The following is a 20,806-nucleotide window of genomic DNA, read 5'->3' on the forward strand; positions in this document are numbered from 1 at the left end:
AAGGCATTCTTTTCTTTACTGTTTGTGCTTATTTGCTACTCTGAGAGGAGAGAGAATTTAGATTTAAATATCTGCCCAACTAAGGAAAATTTGTGGGTTTTTTGGTTAAAATTGGTTTTGTGATTTAATGAAACTACTTTTTGTGTGACTTGATATGTAAGAATCAAGTCCCTCAGGAATATTTTATGTTTAAAACTGAGGTATTTACAAGGCAAGTACATGGAAGAGGTTAATGCTATTTTAGGTGGATCGCATTGTCTCATTCTTTATTTGATTCATACATTCAAAAAGGAAAATAAACATTCCTGCTTTTTCAACTCCCAGTTAGTTTCTAGATCTGAAAGAACTCCTATACATTCAACGAACGTAGGGAATAAACTACAGTAAAGAAATATTCTTCCCCAATAAAAGAGATTGTGGCTGTCAAAAACCTGCATATTGGTTCGACAGTTTCTATTTCCTGAAAAATTTTGCTTGTGCAATGGTTTTACTCCATTTAAAATTTCAGCAAGTTGTATAGCTTGAATATTTATCACATTTAATTGAAAGAATTAAAATAAATTGTGCTAGGATTAGCCCTTAAAATAGATTGTGATCAGTTCTGAGAGTTTAATAACAGTTTTTAGATTAATTTAGAGAAAATGTATTAAAATCTGATATAAATAAAAGAACAGGAAGGAAAGGAGTTGTTTTCTACTCTAACTAGTGTATATTCACATCTTTCTTTGTTCATAGCCCCTGAGCTCATTGTAATGTTTATAATGATAGCTTCACCTTTCTGGGGAAGTGTAAAGATGTGGGAAAGCAAAATCTTTCCTCAGTAGAGAAACTCCTTTGTAGTGTCTGTCCTGCATCTTTGTGATGTTCCAGGGTATTTAAAACAAGATGGCATAAATCTGTCACCACCTTCTCTCCCCAAAAGTCAGAACAGAATTTTTGAACCAAGAGACAGAGGCCTGTACTTCTTAAGAAAGCTGACACCTACATAAAATCCTTCTAAGGATAGTTGCTTTACTTCCTGTCGCAATTGGTTATCAGGGACTACTCCAGCTCTTCAGACTTACCCACCTATTAATCGTACTCTCCCCTCAGTATTAATATTTCCACTGTTTTGATATAGATAGTGGTTGCCATTTCCTCACACGATACTGTCTTGGATGTGTCAATGATCATCCCTTTTGAGAAGAGGAAAGGCTCTGAAACATTAGTCTTATCCCGCAAAGTAACAGTCTGTTCTTTTTGATGAAATAAGGTCAGAGTAATTTGACTTGATTAGATGATGGGGTTCAGAGTAGTTTTTACTCCTTTCAGGACTCAGTTTATATCCAATATTTTACTGTATCCCTTCTTATGGTTTCTGAGTACTTCAGAGGTGGTACTGCTGGAGAGAGTCCAGCGGAGGGCTACAAAGATGATGGGGGGACTGGAGCATCTCTGCTATGAAGAAAGGCTGAAAGAGCTGGGCCTGTTCAGCCTGGAGAAGAGAAGAGTGAGAGGGGATCTGATCAATGTGTGCAAGTATCTGATGGGAGGATGTCGAGAGGATGAGGCCAGTCTCTTCTCCATGGTGCCCAGCGACAGGACGAGAGGCAACGGGCACAAACTGAAACACAGGAAGTTCCACCTGAACCTGAGGAAAAACTTCTTTCCAGTGAGGGTCACAGAGCACTGGAACAGGTTGCCCGGAGAGGTAGCGGAGTCTCCTTCGCTGGAGATATTCAAAACCTGCTCGGATGCGATCCTGGGCAATATGCTCTAGAGGTCCCTGCTTGAGCAGGGGGGTTGGACTAGATGATCTGCTGAGGTCCCTTCCAACCTTGGCCATTCTGTGATTCTGTGATTCTGTGGTGCTTTTTGCTTGTTTGTCTCTCAGTTACCTATGCAGAAGTGACGGTGTCATAAAACCGGTCTGCTGCTGTCATGACTGTGAGTGCTGAGGTGAGGAGACACTACCACCACTTGTCCTTTTCTTAAGGAGCTGTGTGATGCAGATCAGCTCTGTTCAGTTTGTCCATTTTCCTACAGACATGTGCTATGCAGAAGCAGCTCTACTTAGTAAGCAGTATACTGGCAAAGCCTGCAGTCTTTGGATCTTGTCATTTATCCCAACAGACAGGGAGAATCTGACTCTACCTAGTAGTCTGAATCTCTTGGTGGAAAACCGGATCTGATCTTTGAATTTAATTTTCATTAGTTTCATTAGGACAGTTAGACTTCACTGATAAGCTTTTTTTCTGTTCTCATGTGGTGACATTGCTGTCATATAAACATTCTGGGGAAGTGTCAATTCAGATAGGAATTACATGTAAATATTTCCTGATATCTTCCAGTCGGTGGATTATTTTATTATTATATGAATTTTCTTCAGAACCTATTTAGGCCTAAAAGACTTAATTGTGTCTAATTGAGTGCTTACACTTTTACATTTTTATATGAAGTGAAACGCTGAACATTGCTGTCTAAGGCATGGCTACATGAAGGCGGTACTGTGAGCTAAGGTAGAGTGTGGGTTTGAAGCATATCATCTGTTAAGCATACCTTTCTGTTCCCCTTTGGTAAATGCATGTTCTCATATGCTCTCTGCTCACCTTTGCCTTGGGATAACATTGTGCATGCAGCCAGTTAGTGCAGATTAGTTGATGTGCCCTCGCACTGCGTTCTGGCTTACTTGTTTCTTGTAACCACACTCTAAACTTTCTTGTGTACAGAGGACAGACTGTAAGCAGCATGCAGAGGCTAAACAAATATTCTTGGGCACATTGGTATTATGCTTAGGAGAGCACAATGTTCCATGAATTTATTTTTCCCTTGTAAGAAAAGGATTTGGGATTTATACTTTTTAAAACTTCTGGGACAGACTATTGATACTCTCACTCACAAAATACTCTGAGGAAAGTGAGAGGTGATATGACGTTTATTACAAGACAGCAATGCCTGAGGACTCTGGGGGATTCTAGACATCATTTCTTGGCTTTACCTTCATGATTACTCGTGAGATACCTTATTCCCTGACAGGGCTGAGATCTTGTCCTTTGCAATGCCTTACAGGGCTGTTGAGGGAAATGAAGTACCAGAGTACGTTTGGTGTTGTAAAAACCTTTTTTGCTTCTCAGAATAATTCTGTGTCTATTAGTTTGACTTATTTATGTAATTTACAAGCTGAAAGAATGCTACTGCCCTTTTGCACCTTTGATTATTGATGAAAAATTGAAGATAGCCAAGGATTTCTTTAGCACAGTAAGTTTGGCATCTTCAAGCATATTTGGCAATGTCTTTGCTTACAGAGCCAAGCTGAGTGGCCTTTTCGAGTATCAGCTTATCCAATATCTTTGTGGTTTTCTTCTCATTAATGTTTTTTGGGGCAGCATCTTTCTCTCTTTTTTTTTTTTTTTTACTACTTTTCCCCAATCTCAGCCTTTTTGATTGAACAGTCCCAGAAAAACTGTTTCATTCGCTTTGCCTGTACTTTAGGCAGTTGCTCCTATTATTTTATTATTCAGACTCCAAGGAAAGGTTTAATTCTCCTGTGTATTTATTCCGAAGGAAGAGTAGCTTTTGTATCTATCATTGTGCCACTTCCTCTCACCTCTGCCATAGCAATAGGTAGAAATTGCTAGTAATAATGTTCATGAAAGCCTGTAAAATTGAATTATTCAATGGGAAGATCATTGAACATCCAAAACCACTCGCAGTCAACATCAATTAACTAATGCAAAGACTAGACGCTTTACATTGGCTCTCAAGGAATTTTAGGAGCTTTTCTCAATCTAGCAAGAGACGTTGGCAAACCTGTGAGAAAACTAAACCTTTCCTAGGGTCATAAAGCAAACCACTGGTAAAATCAACAATGAGATTTAAGTCTCTTGGCCGAGTCCAAGATATGGGAGGTACATAGGTTATAAAGGAGAAGCATGGGATTAACGTAGACTTATTAATACTCATGTGTAGGCATTTTAGGGGTAAGATGTGAAACATTGACTGTGCAGTTCAGTATCCTGGATTGCAAAACAGTCTGTGGGCAGCTGGGAAAAGATTGTGCCTTATGTAACAGCCTACCTGACATAAATTAGCTCTGGCTGTTATGTCTTGAACTCACTCCTTATCTTAACCTGAATTATTATAAAGTAGGTATTGAATGAAAGCAGTTTCTAGGGCTGCGCTGCCTTAGAATGTAGAATGCTTCAGCACCTGAGAATCTGCACAATGCAAGAGGTCCATAAAATAAGTTACTGGTCCCAGCTGTTCTGTGCAGTGCCTTCCCAGTTTTATCTTTCAGGAACTGGGGTATAAAATCTGGGCCTAGTCTTATTTCTCCAGAGCATGCTTCTAGGTTCCAGTGGGGTTCAGATCCCACTGAGATATCCTTGTAAAGTAGCATGCACGGATTTAGTACTCACAGTTTATACAACATACAGCACATTTTGTAAGGACTAGAGAAAAACCAGCTGCTATCACCATCCACTAACTTAAAATATGCAATTGCAATTCAAACAAATTGGATCAAATGTTCCGACAAAAGCATATGTTACCAGGATTGCTTGAAGATAGAGCTTGATGTATCAGTCACTTACTTAAAATCAGAACATGCCAGCACAAAGCTAGCAAATTTCTTTACTCCCTCATACCTTCTTTGGCTTACTTGGCTGAGTGATTAAAACATAAGCGTCTACTTTTCATGTGCTCCCTCCCAAACATTAACAGGATTGAAAATGCTTCTGAAGAAGAAATAGATGAGCAAAAATATTATTTTAAAATAAAGTCTCAGTGCAGTGATCTTTTTTGGCCGTAACTGCTGAGAACACTAAGGCCAGTCTTACACTCGGAGGAAGCTAGGTCTGGAAAGGACCTCAACAGCTCATCTAGGCTACCCTCCTAAAGTTCGTGCTGGGTTCAGCTTGGCATAAATAGTTTCATAATGTTCATTTAATCTATACAGAAGAAACGCTGGTGTTGAAGATCTGACAGCCTCCCCAGGTAGTGTATTTTACTATCAGAAAATTTTCTGATGTCCAACCCAAAACTTTCTGCTGCAGTTTTCTTTCTTGCCCTCTCTGTTTCAAACTGGTCTTACTGTAACACTGGAGGAGAGGTGCGAGAAGTAAATAAGATGATTTTGGGGATAGGAAAAAGCCTTGTGTGGATGCAGGTTATTTTGGCAAAGCTGAGTTGTTGCAGGTACCATTTCTATCTCTCTATGAGATTGGAATGATCTCTTCCGGCTAAAAGCGTTAACTACCCAAACTGGCATAGCTATTCTAGCAAAGCACTACTAGAACAAATCTGACCTACATACACATTCAGGTAGTGTAAAGGCACTGTATTTAATTTGGAAGAGAGAAGTTCTGGGCTAATGTCCCAGAATAAGTGAGAGTGGCAGGTCCCTTCTGCATGAGTCCTTTCATTGTACCAAAGCTTCAGGGATTGTATTAGGCAATATTTCAAGTGAAAAAGCGTTAAGAGGATAAATGGTGAAACAGTAAAATATTCATGACACTTACTCTATCATGAGGAAGACAAGATGGCAAGAGACACTGAGGCAGAGGCAAATTGTACTCATATATGTGTATTTCTCCAGAGGGTATTCCTAGCTAGCCTCACATCATCAGGATTTGGGAGAATAGGAGTTGTCCTTCCTACTGTGAATGCCCTGCTTTCCCCCTCTCTTCAGTTTTGGCTGAAGGGATTTCTAAGCAGCACTGTTGAGTGCTGTGTGATTACACATAGTGAGTACTTAATGAGGAGGCTGTTTTAACGCAGGATTCTTGTTCTTCAGCTCAGTGGCTGGCATAAGTCTTCTTGTCCGCAGCTTCTGCTTACTGCATCTATTTGCTACATGTAATGACATACAGAGTTTCAGAGCAGAAGTTTTTATTTCAGAGCTTCACCCCGCCCATTATATGTGGACAGTAACATTCCCTCCTCTGTGGGTTTTCAGAAGCACTCTGTATCCAGACAAAGAATAAAGAATGCCCTAGGGAGTGTAAGGTCAGGCCAATTACACTGACATCAGGGATATATATTTGCCCTTCTCACACTAGTCTGAAATGAGCCCATTAAAATATAATGATGTCCAAATATGGCAATCTTATACTAGCTACTGACATATACCCGTATTTTGTAAATCTGTATATTATGGATTCAGCATGTGATATTTGTATGCTGCACTAGTCCACGCTTTCCTACTCTTTTTTTTTTTTTTTTTTTGGAATATTGGCAAATGTTTCTAAAGATTTTAATGTTTTGAGATTTCACTGACTTTGATTATCCAGCTGGGCCAACATGCAGGTTATGACTCAGCTGTTTCTGAAGCTATGTTGATGGAAAAATTCATGGAGTTGTTTTTGCCTCTTCCCTGGGGAATATACCATCACCCCAGTAGAGATCTGGAAACTGATAGTTCAGCATCTGGAACAAAGTCCCTACCAAACTGTATGACATAGTATTTAAGCCAGGGAATTTAGCAGGTTAGAAACCATGATTCTGCTGATTTGTAGAGAGAAATTTTATTGTGCTCTATCTCCAAGTGTTTTGACAGCTCTTCAACTGGCATAAGTAAGCATCATAGTGAAGCAAGGCCTCCTTGTAATTCTTGAGAATCTGGCCACATATCAATGGAGCTTTTAAGCCAAAAAAAAGTTTGGGCATATCAGTGATGTTGGTCCTACCAATGTATATTACAGGCATTTAACTATCCTTCTAAGAGTATTGTCTATTTGATTAAAGAGTATCTTTGATAAGTTGAGCCATACTTTCCAGGTGGCACTGGCATGCAGGCACCCCTTATACCCATGATCCTTTCCTCAATGCCAGAAAGACTTACCTAAAACACTTTTCTGTATTAAGGGTCTAAAAATAGCACATGGAGCCTATCTACCTGCTATGCATGGGTGGAAAGCAGCTTTTCTCTTCACCTGCTTGTCTTCAGCCTCAGGTTGTTGTCTGTCCTTTTCTTAAGACTCAAAGACATTTGTTAAGGGACTAAAACTAGTGCTCTGCAGCAATTGTAACCCTTTTGGTAACTCATTTCCAGTGGCTATAAGGATGAATTTAAATATTATCCAGTGCTTGATCTGATGGCCAGTTTTCCCAATATATAGGAATCTGTTAGACAGCTGTGCTAGGTAATGGTATCAGAGTAGCATACTTCACAAGGTCACTTTTATTTTATACTATATTTGCAGGAAAGAAAGTCAGTTTGCAGTTTTTTTTTTTTTAGGGAGAATCACTCTGGGGAAATGGATGAGAAGTCACTGGGACGCTAATACACATTGAGCTTCTAGATGTGATATTAGGTTACACGAAAATCATTCCTATTATGCAGTGAATGTTACTGCATCACTGTCTATATCACACCCATTCCAGGATTCCTATAGGATTTCCTGGTTCTGTTCTTGCCTGACAGGTAGAGTCAGCATGAGCCAGGGTTATTTGTGCAGCTGAAGCCAGTCCAAGTACCCTTATTCATTGAAAGCTAACGCTAACTACCGCTAGACTGCAGATGAAGTTTTCTGAAACACTAAACGGCACATGCTGACAATGGGATGTTTTGTATCACTATAGCTTTTTGGTAGGATTTCCAAGCTTGTCACCCTGGTGAAATGTAGGCTTTGCTCTCTTGCCACCTGTTGACTGTAACTGAAGCTTGAGACACATTCTTTTGCTGAAGCACTAAACAAGTGCAATAAAATGGCATATCCTCAAACCATTATTTAAAAATCTTATCACATAAAATGTTAAAATGTTTTAATTCTGTGTGTTTATTTTTAGTCTTGGAATTGAACCAGGTGATAATTCCCACTTATGGAACTGTGCCAGATCAGCAAAACCTTCATACTCCAGAATGGGTGGGTACTTTTTTACTTTAACTATGACTACCTAGAATTTTTCCTAGTACAGTTATGCAACAATAGGTAGCTATTCCAAAAGAACAGCATTCTCTTTGCATTTGCGGTGTGTGCAGCTCATTTATGTGATTAAATCTGGAGTGCTATGTCTCCACTTCCCTGAATTTGATTGAAAGTGTCAGGTCACTAGATTTGTTACAAACATATATAAACTGATACACACACATACACTTCCACTGTATATATGCTTATATGAGTATGCATGTATAGGAATTGTGTGTGTATATGTAAGGATACAATATATGAACACAGCCTACATGTGAACACCCGTACCTTATAGATTCGTGGACATTCAAGTATTAGTTGGCTGATGTGTGAATTCATTGGCTTTAGGTGTGCATAGACAGTCTATGTATTCCAGCTACCTCTGTAAGCAGGTCAGTCTTACAGGAGGACAAAGCTTGAAGAAGCAGATTCAGCCGTGTCAGGCATTGCTTGTTGGAGCTATTAGTTTTGAGTACTCACGAGCTTCTTGATGGTTTTCAAGCACAGGAGTCTATTCAAGAAATTGCTGTAATGTTGCACCAAGAAATGAGAGCTGGGCGAGGATCCCGGTCAGCCTTGTCCAAAATATTGAAATTTAAGCTATCAGCAGCAGTAACCAAATAGCTGAAACCCACTAAGTGGGTTTGCCTGTGTGTTTCTGTCATCTCTGTCTACTAGCTACTAGATACCACTTATCCTTTTAGCTCTCATAAGGGAAGTCTGTGTTGTGAGTGTGGAGGTCCAAGTCCTGTGGATTTCTCTGTTTATATGGAAATTTGTTGTTTTCTTCATATAGCTAGGAAAGCTTATCATACAAGAACAGAGCCAAAAAATTAAAAGATGCAAATTCAGGGGTCTGAATCAAGCCTGTCCTGTCTTGTATACGGATATTATGACAGGAGCTGTGCAAGTAATTTATTTCTTGGCTTGGTCACCAAACTGAAAGCTATTCTGATTCACAGTAAACTGAAGTTAGAAACAGAATCATTAAAGAAAAAGCCAAAGAATTTCTGCAGGAAGATGTGTTGTTTCAAAAGCAGTGGGAATGAAGAGGTAGATTACATTTTAACTACACCAAGGGGTACCAGGGCCTTATGGGAGCTGCTCTAGTAGCTTAGCTGGCAAAGTACTTTTCATAGTTAAGGGTCGTGTCGGTTTAGTTCCCTCCTCTGTTGTAGGAAACAAATATCCCAACTACCAGGAAGAGAAATTTCTTCTGCGAGCTGAATATCCCAGCCTTAGCTGACCTTACCTTAGAATATTTTGGCATGATGTTCTCCATTTGACGCTGCTTCAGTTTCTGGAAAAATATTTAAACATTTTTGGAGCATGAAGTAAAATCAAGACCTCCTATTTCCCAACTGAGTGTCATGACTAGGGTGTTACAAAAATCCTTAGACTCTCTTTGTGGTTCAGTGACATTTTTTTAAAATGTATTTGTGTGAAGTGAAATAGTAATGGCTAGAATGTCATATACCTTGTGGTTAGAGCATTCTTCTCTGAGCAGTCTTGTAGAATTTATTTTTATTCCTACTGAAAATTAACCTTCAAAATCAATTTTTATTTTTGGTTGCTAGTGTTTACCAACAGTTGTAATTTCTGGTCAGTTTTAGCAGCATCTTTTCTGTACTGCTCCCTCCATGCCAGGTCCTCCTTCCTGTCCATGTCTGCTGCTGGACAGTTTCAGTGGGTCTGAGGGACCAGAAAGATTGAATAAAATTAAGTTCTATCAATCAAGTCTGTCTGTGAAATGGATAACATGAGAGCTAATCCATTCAGGTGTAACTAGAAATGGAAAATGAGGAGGGGAGTACTGTGCCTGTTATCTAAACTTAGATTATGCTTTCCAGCTAAAAGTATTCTTTGCATTTGATTTGATTTTGCAAGTTGTCCTGGAGTAGCCAAAACTGTGAATAAACTATTGACTAATAAAAATTGCCCCATCCTTATTATGATGCTGTTTCCAATTATAAGATCACATGCTATGTTTGCCACAAGATCCCTGCCTCATTCAGCATTAATTAGACATTAATCTGCACAAAAATCCAAATTCTATGAGGAAAGATTTTGTATGTAGTACTTCAGCAAGGTGTAAATGTGGGAGGTAATTATAGGAAAAGAACGAATGGTCTTAGGACTAGCAAAACTGCATGCTGTCCTAGATGGGAGGATTTCATCCCTGCTGTGGCTATAAGATTTCTGAGAGGTTTCTTAAGTCACTACACCCATGACTTATTTCCTGAGTGTCAAAGGGGAGCATCTGTGGCTTTGTTTGCATTAGCACAAAATAGTCACAAATAGACCTAAAAGTAAGTGTAATGCTCTTTGAAGAGACAGAATTGCTAAGCACACTGGAAGGAAAAAAAGTCTCTAGATGTCTCAAGCTAGAATGCCAAATTTAGGAAACACTCAACAGTTTTGGGCATTTATCTATAGATGCTTCATGTGATCACTGGTAAAATTGGGATTATACAGCTACTTTCCCTTCTGGGGGCTTTGTGAAGTTAAATTTATTAACGTTTGTAGAATATGAAGAGAATTCCATAGAAGTGGTCAGAAGGAAATCAGTATTTTAGGGAGCTGGGCTATTTAGATGCAGTGTAACAAAAAAAAGATATTGAATGAAGAAGATAATAAAGAGTGATCGCTAATTATTACAAGGCACGTGGAAATACAGCATAAGGTTGTGCAATTAAATCTTATCTCATAAGCAGTATATACAAGGAAGACAAAACTGCATGTACAATTTTAATGTAAGCATTTTCTAGGTCTCAGGTAAGCATTTTGCCTTCCTAGTTGCTTTATAGGTAGGTAGTTTGGATTCGGATGTAAACCATGTTTTGAGATTCAGCATATGCAGGGGAGATCTTTGCCAATAACTACAGCTTGTGTATTAGTGCTGCCCCTCAAATACAATTTCTGTACTGAGAAGGCTTCAGAAAATTCTGAAAGGGTGAATTTTCCAGCTTGTGCATCTGGAAAAGGATGAGAGGTGCTGAAAAGCAGATTTTCAGTGGAGCGTTATCTTCACCTTTATTTAAAAGTAAGTATATTTGGTTTCTCTCTAATCAAGAGTAACTGGAATTCCTTGTGCAACCAACAGTTACACACAAACTAAAACAGGAAGTCAAGTGGGTGTCTAACCTAAAGTTAGCACCGGGGACAAGGCATCCCAATGTCTGGCCAGTTACCAACTGTTTTGTGCTGACAGAAATATATGACTGTAATGAAGCCCTGTATTTTTCTGCTCTGTAAAAAAACCTTTAATATCAGTTTATTTCCATTTACTAGATACCAAAAGTGTCTCTCTTTGCATGTTGAGGTACTGAAAAAGACGTATTTTGATTCATGCTTGCTAATAATGTCCCTGTTGCTAAAAACAGAACTAAAATAGTCCTCTGTTGTTATTAGCAAATATGAGTCACAAGGGAAAATGTTAAATGAATAACAGTTTTATTGCCCTATAAACACGCCAACGTTAGCTTCTTGTGGTATGCAAATAAGTTTACATCTTCTAGAAGTAAATACTTCATTGGTCTTAATGTCAGAAAAGTTGTTGTGTATTTTGGTCAGTCTGAATATAAAGTAATAAAGGATCTTTTTATATAGCTGTGATAATAAAGCTTTACTTTTTGGTAATGTTTTCACTAGATGATCTCAAAGCACTTTACAAAATTATGTTTCATGATATCCTTGTAATATCATTTATTTCTTTTAAATTATTAAAGTTGAAGAGAAGGCCTGTAGCAAGAAATAACTATGCTCCTAAGACATCTACTTTGAAATTATTTACCTGCTGATGCCCAGAACTGAAGAAGTGCAGCCTGAAGGAAATGGCGGTTCCTTCCAAGACTGACTCAGTGCTGACATTAGGCTTTTTTGCAGGTACCTGTCAGCAGAGGGAATGTTGCACAGGCAGTTCTCTGCTCTCTTGTTTCCCAGCCCTGACTTGATCTCTGGCGTGCTGCAGGAAGCTGTTCTGAGCTACCTGAAAACTATATGAGGTTGCAGACAAGTAGTTTATCCCTCCCGTAATGATTACATTTGACACTGTTGACAATCACATCAAAAGCTCATGTGGACAAAATAAAGCACTTCTGTCCTTCCAGGTAGATCTCTTGTTATTTTAAAAAAGTCATCTTAACAATACTATGCTTGTTCAGGGTATAGTAAACAAAATAGAACTGCAATTCCTTTGCACGTGTTTTTCTTCATTCTTGTCTCCGTGCTGCCCTTTCATCATTGTCCCCACTGTATTTTAACGTTATAATGCCCTGAGAAACCTGGATAAGTGAAGACAGGTTTCTTTGTAACGCGAGTTACAAACAGTTACAACCAGTTTTTCTGCCCTGGAATAGGGCATTACTATTGCTGAAGGGATTTTTTGGTTAGAGGGGTCTCCTTTCAATTTCTGCTGCAGAGATTACATGTAGCCATGACTACAGGAACTGTCTCAGGAATAAGACACAGCTACTCCCCTTAGATGCTGAGATACCTCATTATAGCATATACCTGGAAAAGAATACACAGCAGTGTCCTTCCTGAGAAGCTCCGACGTCAGTACTGAGGGGCTGAGGGTCAGTACTACTACTGTGTTTTTCTTGCTTATTTGGCAACACTGCCAAACCAGTTACCTCAGCCTTTACATCACTGTTTAGAGGGACAAGCTCATCCTCATTTCCTACTTGTCCCTGATCAAATTGCCACTCGGTCCAGGGTGTTGGGAGAGCAGATGCTATTTACTGATCATTGCTTGTGCTGGATTAGGAAAGAACACGGGAAGCTCCTTATTCATTTACCAGAGTGTTCAAGTTAGGCACTGGAGGCCAGAGTCAGGGAGGATTAAAAGAAGGTGATTGAGCAGGGGTTTGTGTGCATGGCAGAGGGCTGTTCAGGGCTGCACAGAGACCTTCAGTGAGCTCAAGTATCAGAAGCAGTATAATTGCATCAATGCAATACTTCCCCGCCTTGCTTCTCAGATCTGGCAGAGTCCTACTAATTATGTCTACATTAGCCGGCTGTGAGGACCTTAGGAGTGGATCTGTAAAACAATACAGTCGATGCTGAGAACCTGATGTTTGCGTTATACGGGTTTCTGGACTTTTTGTTACTTCAGACTACCTCCAGTCTCATTCCTTGGAGTAAGTATCCATTTGAGGCTGAACTGCGCTGGGTGCACTCCAGGAGAGCATCTTCCAGTTTAGTTTCATCCAACAGGAATGCAGCTCGTGGGCTCTGAGACCGTTCTGCAGTGCAAACCAAAGCACGAACATTGGAGACACTAGGGAGATTCACTTCAAAAATGCCTCCCAATCCGAAGTAAAACACAGAGATTCACCCACACAAACACGTCTGTGCTACTTCCAGGCTAGCTCATATAGACGTACTGTTAAGTGTAAAATTTCAGAAAATTTTATCCACAGTCTTGACCCTCCATTCCTTTAGATTCCTTATGTTAATAATGCAGCTAAGTGTGTGTACGTGCACACACTTGTGTGCATTTCTGTGATAATAATAATTGTAATATTGCCAAATAATTATTATATACTTAAAAAACCACAATATCTCAAAAGAATTATTAACTCCAGTGTACAACGCATCTTTTTGGTTTCCAGTCCTGTTCTCTCCTGCTAATTATGTTGAATATATATGATTTTTCATTACAAATATCCAATAGGGATTATAAGATACACCACACATCTAAGTTAATGTGGCTGTTGGAACCTTAGCTATTACATTCCCTTTATGTTTTACTTCTCACATTTTAATAGAGCAACATTCAAAGTTACATTACAATTGATTTGTGTGGGTCTTGACCTTGATGTCTTAAGTTAATGAGTCAATTCTTTTGTCATTTTATTGATATATAAAGTGCCTACTGACCTTGCCCTAATAATTACAAACAATAAAGATTACATTTAAGAAATTGGCCTCATAAGTGTGAGCTTCTGCATAGCTGGAGTCATACAGTTAAGTAAAATTGATTAATCTTTCAGCTGTATTATATATGTGCATGGTTCCATAAGTATATGAAGGTGTATGAACGTGGTAATATGCATATACTCGTGTATAAACACATGCATAAATTAATTAATGAAACAGAATGCTGACTAATGGGCAGTCACCGCATACTTGCAATGTTATTGGCTGTCTATTAATGCCAGTTATCACAAAGTTACACACTGTTTTTATAAGCTTAAAGGAGAATACATTTAAAGGAAAATTATTTAGATAGTGAAGTCATGCAATTGCAGATTAGGAAAAGCTTAATATTAGGTTTCTTGTCTAATTACCATTAATTTCCTTTCTATGCTGTGCATAGGTCCTGTAGACAAAATAGCTAAAAACTGTAAGAAAAAATCCTTAAAGCTATTACAACTTTCAGGCTTTCAAGTGCTAGAGTTTCACAACTAAACTATCTTCTCTTTAGACTCCCTTCTGGTTTATGCAGTGGTAACACTTCTCTTTATTCACGATCACAAGGTTTGGTGTCTGGGTTTCCAGCATTGCAACACAGAGTGATTTTAGCCAGGGACAGAGACTGCTGGAGTCCCAGAGGAGAGCAGTGGCTGTGGGGGTTGTGCTCTGTGTCAGGGAAGGACAAGGCTGGCTTCAGCTCTCTCCTCACTCTCTTTTGCTGCTGCTGCAGTACCTCCCATGCAGTCTCCAGAGAGTGGCTACTGCTCGTTGTTGGTGGTGAGGCCTCAGCATTAAATCTCTCTCCAGTCTGTCATTACGGCACAGTGCCATTTTGTCTGCAAAACGAAAGTAAGAGGAGCAAAATAGTGACTGTTTTACCAGTTTATGTCAGACTTCTGTCATTAACCTGATTCATATCACATTCCACCAGAGTGGTGCCCAGACTTAGCATATTCCTGATGTAGTGCCACAAGTTTTCCTGAGGCACAAGTATCCATGTTATAAACACAGCTGATTCACCTACTGACCAGCCCTGAATGCAACCCGGGAGCTGGGGAGAGGCATCAGCTCTGTGCTGCAGTCAGGGAAGTTAGTATCTTTGTGCTTTACAGTGCTTTCTGGAAGTCACACTTTCCCTGAGTGTGCCTCCTAAGCACGGGACATAGCGCTCACACTCAGATAACCAAGAGTGGGACTCAGCTCACAGGTGAAGACATATACGGGTGTCCATGTGAGAGCTAAGTGTCTTAAGTATCCTGTTAGTCTGAATTATCTGTAATTACTGGTGGATTATCTGAATTATCTGTAAATACTGGACCGAGTTAATCATTTTATCATTTCTCAAGGTTTTTTAAATAGAAATACTAGTGGAGTAGAACAGTAGATAGAAACTGATTCTGACAGAGTTATCCACTCTACACTGAGCATGACTCTAGTTCTTAGGAATTTAGGAATTCACATCTGTGGTTGCCTTTGGGTGACAGGGATACTCAGTGCCATTGTTGTGCTCTGGTGATGACATCTGAAAGTTTAAAGCATTTTTCCTAGAACTTTATAGTGTGCAGTCGTATGTTGATTTGGTGACTCTGCTTAGGTACAGTTTCTGAATCCTAGCCCGGGTTGTGTGACTACCCTATGATGTATCTGTATATCGGCCATACGTCAGTATATCTTTATATGTAATGTGCATGTATAAATATATCAGCAGCCATTTGCTGTCAGATTTGTCATGAATGTCTCAGCAGAGGGACAAGCTGAAGCACCTTCAGACAGTGGGATTCCAAGGAAAACCAGTCTAACCAAGAATCTGTTCAGACTGTGTAAGCAACTCAGTTGGCAGAACCTTTTTTCAACTGGTCATAGCCCTTGCGCATACCAAGTAAAAAATAATGAGTTTAAGCTCCCCTGAGTTAATTTAAAATATGGAATTTTCAGCATAATCAGAGGAAGGTACATCCTAATCAATGGTTTTGACTCAGCCAACAAACAATAGCAAAATAGGTTACAGGGTGGGGTTTGGGATAAAACTTCTAGAGGCAATTTGTTTTGGAACAGACACAGGTTATTCCAAAGTACTATAAGCTCCCAAGGACTGGGGTGCTCCTGACTGAAAGCTGACATTCATATCAGTTTTATCACAGTTATTGAAGAATAACCATTTCAGACTGCAATTAGGGAGTCTCTGATCTCATAACCATATTTCCATGCACCTTCCTGTGAACCAGACATCCCAGATTCCCAAAACTACGCTCAACCTCATGTTGAAGTCCTCATGTCACTCATGAAGTTGGGTCTGTGCTGACAGGGAAATTTCAGAGCTATGAAACCTGGAAACCTTTTCCATGAACACAAAGGCACAGTATGTCCTGGAGATTACTCTGGGTTATTTTGCCTGGTCTGAGTCCGCCCGAGGCCGTTCTGCATGTCCAGCCATCTGGAAGTCAAGGTGCCAGACATTTCTGTGTGCCACAAGGCATTTCTCTGTGGAAGTCTTGCTATCTTTTGAGAACTTATCTTCTCTAATACAATGCTGAGTCCTCTTTCAGTTATTTGTTATCCACTAACTTTAGTGGCAGTACCCTTATTAACAACATGTATGGGTCTGGCCAAGTATCTTAGGGTTTGGCACTAGTGCCATTACATAACATGACAATCCTGATAACACTACAATTTAAATATTAACTAAAAGGAGGGGTCGCTACATGTGATAGTGCCCACAGAATATTCCAAGAAACTACAGAATCATTACTCGAGCATTCAGATTCCCTCACCATCAATATGTCTATATTGTCACACACATGAAATAACACTTCAAGATGTTATTAGTGGAATTGTCAATCTATCCTGCTTTCCTCCACGGACTAGGTAGTGGCTTATGAATATAATAATCTTCTTGATTTTGGCATATATTATTACATGATGGATGCATGGCATGTAACAATGTTCTTTGGTTGCTAATAAAAAGAAATAAATCCACATATGATGTGTTCCATTTTGAGAGTTCATCTGCAGCCTGGCCCTGTTCTTAATTCTCTGGGCACTGATGTTTTCAGAAATTGGTGTGCATAAAACTACTACTTTTTTTCTTTTTTAATTGTTGAGATGCTTAAACTTCTGGCAGGTAATGGGACAGATGGGAAGGCACAAATTCTGAAGCTCCCATCAGGAGATAAAATATCTTGTAGACAGAACATCTAACACTGTACTCATGACAGCATGCAAATTACTTGACAGATGCCTTATTCAGTAATGGTACTATATCCTAATGCTCCTCCCATTGCCAAAAAATAATATGCCATTTAAAAAAAATAAAATTAGGTCAAAGTTCTGTTGTCCTTATGTCACGCAGAGACCTGCCAAACTTCTCTGAATATGTTTTGTTCCAGTCGTAGAACACAAGTTTAGTGCTAATTTTGTTGTCACTTTAGGCTTCTTGTTATATGTGCCCATAGCTGTTGAATTTCCCTGTTGCTGAAATATTATGTTACAGGAAGCAAGTAAAGAGCTAGCTAGTAAAGTTCTTCATATTAACCTATTCTACCTGCTTTCCAGGCTGATTTTGATAATAAGCCAGACTCCTTGTTCTTCAGCGATGGGCAGCGAAGAATTGACTTTGTTTTGGTATATGAAGATGAAAGCAAAAAAATGACTCACAAGAGGAGCGATCGTAGAAAGCAAAAGGTAAGCGGTTAATACAAATCTAAATCATTTGCTGTCTGCTAGAGCAATGCACAGAATGAGCGCTGTCTGTCAGCGTGCGTTAGGTGTCCTCAGAACATGCTTGCAGGATGGAACGCTTCAGCAGATGCAAGCCAAAAAATGCTGGTTTCAAGATCCTCGTTAGAATCAAGCACCAATATCTTCAGGCTAGGGCAATCTTTTGTAACTACAGTAATTGAATTAGGCCCCTGCTGGAGTTCAGAAATAAGGGTATTTAGGGGATCTTATAAAAGGAGGGAGCTAAGTGGAGTGCTCCAGGTCACTGTTCTGGATATAGCCGCTGACATCCTGCCCACTAAAGTGCCCAAGTCCTTCGTGGCGGATAACTCTAGGTTGATCTGCCAGCAGAACTTCTCCAAGTACCACTTTTTCCCTTGCCATTTCAACAGCTTGGCCCTCCCTAGCGACCTTGCAAAAAATTTCTAACTCAAGCCAGTGACTGCTCAGTGCTTCTTAAACGCAATGAACAACAACAATTGGAGATTATTTTGGAATTATTTTAGTAGGTCTCACAGTGGGTTTCATCCATAATGCAACTAAAGCCGGGAGAGCAAGCTCAGCTCTGTCACTGAGCTATTTCGATTGTGAAGTGCCTGAGAGAGAGCAGCTGGATTGCAGTCTCCTTGGAATCTGTGCTCTCCCACCCACTTCCTTCCTGTGATTCAGCAGTTCTCGTGTTCCAGCAGCCTCTGGTGGAGACAGGCAAGGACAGAGAAGTCAGTGAAAGTAACTTATATACAAATAATGATTTGCCATTAGGAGTGGAAGAATAGGAGTAAAAAGGCCTGTAGCTAAGTTGGTTGATACTCATTACACAGTGTTGTCATTGGCATTGGCACAGCCATAAGGAACATCATTAGTAGGGTTTAAGAGAGTCCTGCAGTGGGTGGATGTTACATTACACATGATCACAGGATCAGCAATGAAAATGAATTGAGAGGTAATTAGAAACACAAAGCTGCCCCTTTGGAAACAATTCTTTTTCAGTTACCAGTTTACATTTGTATTTGTAATATTTGGCTATTGCCCAAATGTATTTGAAAATATAATTAGTGTCTTTTCCAAATAGTGATGGAAATTAAATGTGAGCAATGCGTTAGTATTTTTAGTGCAGCATTAATGTTAGGACATCAGCCAGAACTAAACTATGAATGATTAGACCAGCAGATTGTGGATATTCTGCAATGTGCTTTCAAAAGAGGAGGTTACTTTCCAAGGCCTCAGTCCTGCAAAGATTCTCAGCCAAATTGAGTCTATTTGGGTACTGAAGAAGGGGAAACAGTCTACCTACATGTAGCAAACATAAGCATTAGGTATATTAGATTAACACATAGACTAACATATATAACGTAGTATATTAGACTGACAACCAGATAAGGTGAAGAATGACTGGCTGGGAAGCAGCTCTGCAGAAAAGGCCCTGGTGGACCAGCAGTGTACCCTGGCAGTAAAGAGTGCCCACAGCATCCTGGGCTGCAGGAACAGGGGCACAGCCAGTAGATTGAGGGATGTGATTATTCTCCTTTATGCAGCACTCATTAGACAGCATCTAGATATGCCCAGTTTTGGGCCCCCAAAGCAAGAAAACTGTTGATAAACTAAAGCAAGTTCAGCGAAGGGCCACTATAATCGTTGCGGTACTGGAGCACTTGCCCTGTGAAGAGAGCTGAGTGAGCTGGCTTTGTTCAGCCTGGAGAAGAGAAGGATTCAGGGGTACGCAGCTGCAGCCCCCCAGATAACAAGGAGGTAACCAGGAAGATGAACCCAGATTCTTCCTAGTGGTGCATGGCAGGAGAACAAAAGACAATAGGCATAAACTGAAACAGGAGGTTCAGACTGGATATAAGGAGAAACTTTTTCCCCATAAGGACAGTCAGACATTGGAACAGGTTGCCCAGAGATGCTGTGCTGTCTCCATCACTGGAGGTTTTCAAGCCCGGACTGGATTTTGAAGCCCTAAGCAACTTGATCTAACCCTGCTTTGAGCAGGAGGTTGGACTAGAGGTCTCCTGAGACCCTTTCTAGCCTGAATTGCCCTATGCTCCTATAAGCCTGAGATGCAGCCGACATGTATCCAAAGTGGAGATTAGTCTTTTTATGATCATGCCTTTCAGTATGAGCAGTTTTTTTTTCTATCTGTGTATTTATTTATCTTTCTGTTAAACCAAAGACTATTTTCAATTACCTAGCAACTCTGCCATTACCAGTCTATGAGATCCTAAGGGGTGACATAGATGTGTCAGAAGAAAGCTGACTGTAGTGACTTAATAGCAGTTTCCAGAGCCAGGATTTCCACGAACAAGGAGAATCTGAAACCATAGGAGTCCTGTGGAAGGTATGGGCAGGAATTTTGATACTGAGAACACTTAGAATGTTGAAAAAGCAGTAGAAAACATAGAAACTAGGATGAAGAAGTTGCAGAGCTATGGAAGATCTTCAAGGACAAGAGCAATGGATACAAGTATGGTGACACTGGAGAACTAATGAAAAAATCTAAGGCTGTTCATGAAACAGAGGGGAAGGTACTAAGAGGACACTGAAAGAGGAAGGAAGGAGAAGAGAGCAGCGAAGAAAGGATTTTGTTCAATGAGTCTTTTGTGCTGTGACATGAGCTGAAATAAGTCACCCAGTCATACCCAGACTCCTGTTCAGAAATACTGACTTTCTCCTCCTAATACTTCACATACAGACTTCATCAATTTAGAAATGCACTTCTTTTATCTATTATTCAAGGACCAGCCTCCTAAAGACTTGAGTATATGCAGGTTTTCTACCATTCGAGGATGGGATAGGTGCAGGTCAGCTCAAGCACACAAGCACTTTAATCACCTTGAAGACAGAGAGGGATGATCTCACTGAGATCAACTACTGTGCAGCTTAAGGAAGCTGTGTGTGCTGCAAATCTTCATTCCCTAAGCAAATTCTGCACAGACATTGACAGCATTGCTAACATCTTTCTTCCTGAACTTCCTTCAAAGCAAGGTGCAGGATTCTGCCTTGGGACCTGCCTAACACTCATATTAGAAGTGAAAGGAGAGAGACTGAGAAAAACCAAAAAATAAATGTGAATAGAGTATTTGAAGAGAAGAAACAAAACACATATACCATATGCCTCAGGTGGAAAGGAAGGTGACATTTATAGTGCAGTATTTCAGCCTGGGAAAATACTAATATATAGACGATGTAGTGATAGAATTAACATTTTGGCTTATCAAAATTCCCAGAGAGGTATGGAGATGATGCTGCCCAAGATACATAAAGATTTGACCAGTACTGGC

The 20,806-nt window shown here is 39.8% G+C and overlaps 1 protein-coding gene across 3 annotated transcripts in view; it reads left to right on the top strand.

Annotated features, from left to right (window-relative positions):
- ANO6 (anoctamin 6) overlaps positions 1-20,806 on the top strand; it is an 80,913-nt gene that overhangs the window by 25,348 nt on the left and 34,759 nt on the right. For 2 of the 3 annotated variants that reach the window (XM_068933867.1, XM_068933858.1), the window contains 2 exons: positions 7,768-7,844; positions 17,361-17,489. In XM_068933867.1, coding sequence (XP_068789968.1) covers positions 7,768-7,844; positions 17,361-17,489 — 206 coding nt within the window. The remainder of the gene's footprint in view (positions 1-7,767; positions 7,845-17,360; positions 17,490-20,806) is intronic. The other variant, XM_068933874.1, reaches the window with a different exon arrangement.

Source organism: Struthio camelus, chromosome 1 (assembly GCF_040807025.1).
Source record: "Struthio camelus isolate bStrCam1 chromosome 1, bStrCam1.hap1, whole genome shotgun sequence".
In the NCBI taxonomy this organism is placed as follows: domain Eukaryota; kingdom Metazoa; phylum Chordata; class Aves; order Struthioniformes; family Struthionidae; genus Struthio; species Struthio camelus.